Source organism: Myotis lucifugus, unplaced genomic scaffold (assembly GCF_000147115.1).
Source record: "Myotis lucifugus unplaced genomic scaffold, Myoluc2.0 scaffold_116, whole genome shotgun sequence".
NCBI classification, from domain to species: domain Eukaryota; kingdom Metazoa; phylum Chordata; class Mammalia; order Chiroptera; family Vespertilionidae; genus Myotis; species Myotis lucifugus.
In genome coordinates, this window is record NW_005871164.1 from 2,880,859 (window position 1) to 2,890,123 (window position 9,265).

At 41.8% G+C, this 9,265-nt stretch overlaps 1 protein-coding gene across 1 annotated transcript; it reads left to right on the top strand.

Moving 5' to 3' along the window:
* Positions 1-413: 413 nt before the first annotated feature.
* Positions 414-7,372, top strand: LOC102429919 (protein FAM170A-like). The gene is made up of 4 exons (XM_014459835.1): positions 414-456; positions 1,511-1,612; positions 5,573-5,722; positions 6,744-7,372. Exons 1-4 carry the CDS (start codon positions 414-416, stop codon positions 7,370-7,372), a joined length of 924 nt encoding a protein of 307 aa, XP_014315321.1.
* The last annotated feature ends 1,893 nt before the right edge of the window (positions 7,373-9,265 follow it).

A 9,265-nucleotide genomic window follows, 5' to 3' on the forward strand; every position in this document is an offset into this window, starting at 1 on the left:
GTGTTGATAGTCTGTATAGATAGATCTGCAGAAATATCACGTGCAAGATACCCAATCCAACTGACATCCACTAAACACACCATTTAATAAGAGTTTACTTATAGCTTGGAATAAATATAATTTTAAATGGGAAAGTCACCTTAATTACTGTGAGAGCAAGTGTCAAGTGAAATGATGATGCCTGACATGTAATGTCCACTGAACATGCAGTTTTTGAATTGACAAAGACCCCAGAAAATGCCTCCTCATCTCAGTGTTCTTTTTTATTCCATTGCCCAGGACTTTGCAATACCCAAGACAAGTCACCTCTACCCAAGTCACCATTGGAGGCCCCAGCCTGTGGTCAGGCAGAAGGGAAAAAGTCAGTGTTCTATGAACCTTTCACAGATGTTTTCTCAACATCTAAGCCGTGTATGGAGATACACATGTTCAGAAAAACACGTCGTGATGAGGATGGTAAGGAATAAACAAAAGAGGGATCTGAACTTGATCAAGAGATGTAGCTTAATTGCTCAGCTTACTCTCTACCTAGTTCATATGTCCCTCAAATGCAGAAAAGGACTTCAGGAAAGAGGGACTAGGACTAAGGCTCCTGCAGACAGACAAGTAGGCATTGTGCCTTCAAGGACAGGGCATGGTTGCTCAGCACAAATTTCCAACATAGCACCAGCTGAAACTGAGGCAATAGACAGTGCTGATGTGTGTATGACATTTTGCTCAAACCTTACTCTCTGGGAAGCACAAAGTCAGATCCTCACACACTGACTCACACATCTGTCATCCTCCATACCAAGTATGGCTCTCTATGTCCTTCTTTTCCCTTGTTCTATCATATACACAGGCTTTCCCTCTTCATTTCTCTTTCCCATTCTCCATTCCCATTACGGAGATATACTTTTACCTTCACTTCATCACATAATCATTATCAGATTCACTAATTCCATAATATGCACACACTAAACCATTAATAATCCACATCCCCTCACACAGAAAACCTCTTTAGGTCAAAGTGTAATAAATTTATATGCCCTGAAGAAAATTTACTTTCATGTTTCCTTTCTAATCTATATGGCACTTCAGCTACAAGGCCTTCAGATCTTCACTCAACTGAACATTCTGAGATCTCATACACCCTTCCCCTAATTCTCTCAATCTCACTGTCTTATAGTAAGAACAAGGACCAGTCCTGCACCATTCACATGTGCTGTCATACCACATTGCAAACATGCACACACTCATTCCCATCCTCTTTACCAACATGGAAAACACTCACCAGAAATATTCTAATACATACATAGAATTCTAAAAATACTTGCATACAAAACTACATCCTCATTCCCACATTGTTATACCATGTAAACACCTCAAAGCATCCCACACATAGAATTCTGATATATAATATGCATATGAACTTTCACTCCAAGTTCTCATGTGGGTCATGGACATCTTAACCCCTATAGATTTCACACACACCTTCTAGCTTGCTTATGTTAAAAATTTTCTTTCCCAGTATTCCATCAACCACTTCAAAAAGTTTCCTGTACTGGAGCCTCTGAGATGCCAGCATTCCAGCCAGGTAGGAAACGGAAGAGCACAGAGCGGCACATTCAAGGTTTGTATGGCGAAGCCTGAAATGGCACATGTCATTTCCAATTATTCTCCATTGTCGTCATGTATTCTCATGGTCAGAACTACCTTCAAGGGAAGCTAACAAAGATAACATAGTTTTATGTCCAGTTTGAAAGAAGACAGCAATCTCGGTTCCATTTTCAAAGAAGCCACTTTGAACAAACCCAGTCACCCAGGACATATATTAGCACAATAACTACTCCGTGCATTTAATATTTTCATAGGAACCACATAACATTACCATCCAGGCTGTGTGTGCTCAGTGAATGTGGTACATGGTAGACGCTTTGTTTAATGGACAGGTAAATACACAAATTACAGGAATGGGGTGCGTATCTATTACTTTAATTTTCTCAGCAAAGCTGAATTCAGGAGATGCTTCGCAGTGCAGGGTCAAGGCAGAGGCCCCAACTCAACACCAGAAAGCATGGAAGGCCTCCTCCTCAGAGAGTTTTCCCTCCATCTCTTCTAAAGACAAGCAAAATGATGCTGGTTAGGAGGGACTACTGAGTAGGATGCAAAGGGAGGTGGGATCTAGACAGAACCCATGGTTGAGCTGAGTGTTTCTGCCCATTAACCAACTACAAGCTACCCAGTGCAAACAGATACTCCAATGATTCTGCATCTTCTTAGCACAGTGATGGCGAACCTATGACATGCCTGTCAGAGGAAACAAGCAAAGTCATTTTTTTGGTAGATTTTTCTTTGTTAAATGGCATTTAAATATATAAAATAAATATTAGATATATAAATCTTTGTTTTACTATCGTTGCAAATATCAAAAAAATTTCTATACGTGACATGGCACCAGAGTTAAGTTAGGGTTTTTCAAAATGCTGACAGGCCGAGCTCAAAAGGTTCGCCTTCGCTGACTTAGTAGGATCAGCAGTGGAAGCAAGGGAAAACACTGCAAAGAGCTGGAGGGAGCCCAAGGAGATCAGTGGAGAACAGTGTTCTATTTGAGAAAATCATGGGAGAGGGCCTAAGGGGATGAGAGTTTTATCAGAGAAACATCGAAGAATATGTTCCTATGAGCTGGCCAAGCACATGTCATATTACCATGACCCTGTGAAGCACTAATAACCTAACATAGGCCCAATGTGGTAGGATCCTCAAGAACTGAACTTGAGGTAGAGTGCAGAGATACCCAGGCAAAGACACCATCACATCTATATATTTACATAGCCAGTATTTCCCATTCCCATTCATCTCCTATGAGATCCTTGTGCTGTCACTGTCCCCATTATTCATTTCCCTACGACATTCCACATGCATATAAATTCTCCATGCTGGGTTTTTGTCCATGCCATGCAAACCGTTATAATTTCTCTGACTCCTAAGATGCTAGATTAGTATCCCTGTTTTTAAATTTTATGGAAATACAAGGGCACAGTATATACTTTTTATTTAGCTCCTTTCACTAATCAATATATTTGTGGAATTATCCATGTTGTGTATGACATTAATTTTGTTCCTTTTTGGTACATGTATATCATTGCATGAATATTATATTTTTATTGACTATAATTATCTGGTCATTATGGTTGCTTCGATTCTGAGCTGCTTGAAAAGTGATATTGTGGGTAATATATTGCAGGTATTTTTCACTATGGATACGTTTCTGTTCGGTGAATGCTTAAGAGTTAGCTTGCTAGGCCTTAGTTCTCGTATTCTATCTGAATCCCTTCAGAACTCAATCTTTCATTGTGCTGAGCCAGCACAGCTAACAGTGATCCTGAGTGGAGGGATGAAAGGATTAACAAAGACAGACAGGAGAATGAAAGCTGTGTCTTGGTGGGACGCTGCTCCCTGATGAGGAGACAGCACCAGTGCACACAAGCAGAGTCTTTATTTTATAGCAGCTGCCAAGAGGCAAACTAGGGGCGTGATCAAGTTGTTAACAGCATTCTCAACCCTACTCAACTGCATGCACCTGAACTCTACCACGCAGGCATGTGGGGCCATGTGTTCGGACCATAGGTTTAAGCTTAAAACTATAGCTGTTGGCTATATTTGTGTTGTGAAGGCTCTGCCTTCCAGCTAGGACTTGCACGTGGCCACGAGAGGACTGTGCCCTCTATTAGTCCGAGGCTTGAACCTGTCCAGAACACTGTAGCCATGCCCCATATTTCATACGTTCAATTTCTAATGTTACACATCCTACTCTAAACTCTCTGTCATTTTTTTCAAAGCACAGGTTTTATTACTTTTATATCACTTCATTTCCACATCCCCTTTAATTATTCCCACACATTTTGCATATATACTAACTGCTCTAGTCTCAAAGAGTATATTCTCAGTAATAACATGCCTTAACTAAACAACATTCTATATAATAGACAAACATGGTAATTAACCATACCTCCGACATGCTTCCCATTGGCTAATCAGTACGATATACAAAATAACTGCCAACCAAGATGGCGGCCGGCAGCCACGCAGCTGAAGCGAACAGGAAGGCTTGCTTGCTCCAGTGATGGAGGAAGCCAAGGTTCCCAGCCTGCTGCCGCCGGCCTCTGAGCTGCAGTCTAAGCAACTATGTTGCAATTACAGAAGCTAAACAATCCCCAGAAATCTGCTTTCAGCCAGCCAGGCCTCAGAGCTGGAGTTGCAACAGTGTTTCAATTATAGAAGCTAAACATAGCCCAGATATATGCTTTCAGCAGCAGAGGTCTCAGAGCTGGAGCCGAGCCTCAGAGCTAAAGCGGGCTCTCAGCTCCAGTGACAGCCATAGAAGTTAAAAAAAAATCCCAGTATAAAAAAAAGAGAAGAAAAAAAGGAGAGGTTGGGAGCTTCAGTCACCCGCCAGGCTGAAAAAGGCCCTCAGCCCCTCACCCAGACTGGCCAAGCACCCGAGTGGGGACCCCCACCCTGAAGGGGGTGTGACCAGCTGCAAACAGCCATCAGCCCCTCATCCAGGCTGGCCAGGCACCCAAGTGGGACCCCCACCCTGATCCGGATCACCCTTCAGGGCAAACCAGCCGGCCCCCACCCGTACATCAGGACTCTATCCTATATAATAAGAGGGTAATATGCAAACTGACCCTAACAGCAGAAAGACTGGGAATGACTGGTCACTATGACACACACTGACCACCATGGGGCAAACGCTCAATGCAGGAGCTGCCCTCTGGTGGTGAGTGCACTCTCACAGGGAGGACCTCTGCTCAGCCACAAGCCAGGCTGATGGCTGCCAGTACAGCAGTGGTGGTGGGAGCCTCTCCTGCCTCCTCAGCAGTGCTGAGGATGTCTGACTGCAGCTTAGGTCTGCTCCCCGCTGGCAAATGGACATCCCCCGAGGGCTGCCAGGCTGCCAGAGGAATGTCTGATTGCCATCTTAGGCCCAATCCCCCGGGGAGCGGGCCTAAGCCAGCAAGTGGTCATCCCTGAAGGGTCACAGACTGCGAGATGGCACAGGCCAGGCTGAGGGACCCCCCCCTACCCCTGAGTGCACAAATTTTTGTGCACCAAGCCTCTAGTATAATATATAAAGCACATAAATACATAATTATTGATAATGCATTCTACATACATAAATGTGTGCTGAACTATCAAGAGACAGAAAGCACACATAACCTTAACCTTTTCAGTCACATAAAGTTCATCCCATATTCACATTAGCAAATACCAAATCAACCTCACATTAAACCTTAACCCAGTTTTAACCAACACATTATGCATTTAAACACCAAGCACATTACATTCAAATAACACTTTGATACCCAATCCCACTGATATTCACAAAACACACCATTTAGTACGTTTACTGATAGTTTGGAGTTAATGAAATTTTAAATGGAAAACTCATTAATTTCTTTGGGAAGAGGTGTCATGGGTAGCAATGATGCCTCACATGTCATGTCCACTCAACATGTACTTTTTGAATTGACACAGACCTCAGGAAATGCTTCATCTCAATGTTCTATTTTATTCCATTGCGCAGGACGCCGCATCAGCCAAGACAATGTCCCTCAGCCCGAGTCACCCGTGGAAGCCCCAGCCTGTGGTCCAACTGCAGGAGAAAAGTCTTCCTTCTCAGAACATCCTATCGGTGTCTCCACACCATCCAAGCGTACCCGTCTATATGATGATGGTAAGGAATATACAAAGGTGGGATCTGAGCTTGGTCATGAGCTGTAGCTCAATTCCTCAGCCTGCTCCCTATTAGTTCACTTTCCCCTCAAAAACAGGAAAGGGCTTTAGGACTAGGAGGGACAGGTAGAGAGTGCGCCTTCCAGAACTGGGCAAAGTCCTGCAGCACAAATCCCCAACATACAGCACTGGGACAGCTGTGCCTGAGGTAGAGCACAGTGCTGACAAGGATATGAGAGTTTACTCAGAACCTTCCCCTCAGATGAGCACAAAATCAGATCCTCACACACTCACTCACACATCTGTCCTCCTCCATTCCAGTAAGGCTCCATTTCTCCTGCTTTTCCCTTGTTCTCTCATATACACAGGCCTTACTTCTTCATCTGTATTTCCCATTCTCTAGCAGCATTACCTAGATGCACTGTTACCCTCATTCCTTCACACAATCATTTCCAGACTCACCCATTTACACACTGGTTCCATAAGTAATCTACTTCCCCTCACACAGATAACCTCTTTAGGTCAAACTGTAGAAACTCACATGGCCTCAAGGAAATGAACTTTCATCTGTTGTGTCCCTACTAATCATATGCCACTTCATCCACCAGGCCAAAAGACCTTCATAGAGGTGAACATTCTGAAAGCCCATAACACACTCAGTCTCACTGTCTCACATTAAAACAGGTACCACTCCTGCACTGTTCACATGTGCTGTCACACTACATAACAAGCATGCATTCACCGATTTGCCATTCTCCTTTAGCAACACAGAAACACTTCCAAAATATGGTCAAGAATATATATACAACTCTAGAAGAACATGCTACTCAACCTATATCCTCATTCTGATATAGTTATACCATGTAAACACCTCAGATATAGTACACCACATACTGAATTCTGAAATATCACATATATTTCTATTTTTACTTCACATGGTCACATACTGCATGTGTACCTTAACTCCTACAGTCCTTACATATATTTTCTAATCTTTTTATGTTTCAAATTTTCTTTCCTAGAAATCAAGGAGATGACTGTATCCCAGGACTCGGAGCAAACGGAGAACTCCTCTGACTATTCACATACCTACATTCCTTCCCACACACCTAATAATAACGAGCCCTTTATGCCCCCAGTACATGGGACAGATGTAAGGCCCATGAAAATTTACTATATGCATGTACAACTGAAAAGGGGTGTGGCCGTCTTATACCATACAAAGGAAGGGTGGGAGCCCCCCTCAAAAAAAATCAAAATCGAAGAAATGACCTACATTGGAAAGGTCCGTAAAAATGTCCCCGTCTATCACATGTCTGAGAAGAAACACCTAATTGCTCATGAGCCCATGTTAGACAGCGGAGCCCAGGAGAAAAGGGAGGAGGCTGACAGTCCAGCACAGCCTCCAGCTCTGGGCTGGTATCCCAGCGCTAAGACACCTGAGTGGCTGGTGGCCCTGGACAGTGGGTTCAGGTGCATGGCCTGCTGCAGGGTTTTCCCTAGCTTAGCAATCCTTCAGGACCATGTGGAGTATGGAGTCAGGGAGGGCTTCAGCTGCCATGTTTTCCATAATGCCATGGCTCATCTAAAGTTCAAAGCACGTATTAGGAGGAAGAAGGAGAAAGAAGAGAAGGCATTATTTAGACGCTAAATGACAAACATTTTGCCATGAGGACAACCTTGTACAACTAAAGAGACTGTTTTTCAGCCCCTAAAAGAGAGGATGTGAAGGTTAAACTCCACTGAGGACGCTCATTCCCTTCAAGCAGACATACTATCCAACCTTTATACTCATACCTACCACCACCATCTCTATACCGTACCACCTATCTCAGCAAACAGCCCCTTTTAATACCATCCACCATTTTCCTAAGGGACAAGAAGTCATTCCAGATACTGCTTTCCCTCTCTCCAACTTTATTATATACCATCCATGAAAACATTCTTAATGCAAAAGACTGCAAAGACTACAAAATCTTGATAGTACAGATTGTAATTCTTCTCCCCTGTATTCACCCCCACATTTCTATGCAATTGGTCTTTGTTAACAAATTTACATATTTTTCTATATCCCTTTCTTTAAATGAAGATATACGTTTTTTCAATATCTTCCTCTAATGTATTCAGCTGCACCATTATTTGGCTGGAAGACAGACATTGTGGAAGTATAAAAAGGTACTGCATGGATGAAAGCAAAAGCAATTATAATCCACCTCCAAACTTCTACGAACTTGTGGAAACACAGGTGCACATACACTCCTTATACATATGTATCCATGGGGAAGGATGAGCACACAATGAACAATTACAGGATACTCTAATATTTAGATTAACGTGAATATATACAGGTTTCTAAAATGTCATAGTGCATATTTAAGTTTAATAACTTTAGAAGGGTGACAGCTACCAACTGTTGAAAAACACAATTTACATTTTTATTTACATCCATGTAATTTATACTTATTTGACTCTGTATATTTTTAACTACCAATGTTAATTTTTCTCTCTCTGCCATCTTCAGAGGATATGAAAGAAAAAATTAAAATTCAAAAAGTATTATTTATAATTCCAAAAACTATACTGGAAAATGGAAAATAAAATAGATCCCCTTTTAAATGATCTTTATAATTTGTAGCTTTTACCCTTTTGAAATTATTAAAGCTTAAACCTGTACTATGATATTTTGGACACCTTTATGTATACATATTAGATTATCTTGTAACTTTTCATTTTGTGCCGCATTCTTCCCCATAAAAACACATGTAAAAGAACTATATGTGCACCCGTGTGTCCACAAGTACACAGAAGCTAAGAGATGGATTACAGTTGCTGTTGTTTTTATCTGAGTATTTTTTACTTCTTCCTTTGAAAACAGGCTCTGTTTTCTGCCAAATATGTAGGCAAGCCAGACTAGTTAAGTAAAGTCATTACTTCTCTACCTTCCTGTCATCATCCGACCTAGTTACCCCGAGTAAACATCTATCCATGACCAATCTGTACTGATAACTTGGAAGAGTAAAACAGGAGAGTGAGAGATTGGGGATGGTGGTAGTAGTGAGTTATCCTTTGTCTGCAACTCACTTGAAGGTTTTTCCACTGCTAGGCTTGCTTCAATTCCTCTCCTTTGAAATACTGGGCTGTTTAAACTGTGACTAAGTCATTAGCCTTCTTTTACTAAGTTCAGTTAAGTTCTTGATTTTTTTCCTCAATTAGCCTAAGCCATTTCCTATAGTTTGTAACATAAAGTTCTTTAATGCAAGTTAGCTTCAACAGAATAACTTCTTCCATTTTAATAGCTGAAATGACATAACCTAGAAAGGAGGAACACATTATATTCCTCTGACTTTATATTGAAACAGTAAGGGATATACTGGTAGTCAGTACGTATACTATGTCCTTGATTAATTAGGAAAGTGCATTTGCAGATCTAGAGCCAACATTTTTATGTACCTCTACCACCACCATCTCTACAACCATCCCAGCAATATGAGCAGACGGCCCCTTTTAATACCACATAGCACAAGGCAGACCACACATCCCAGAT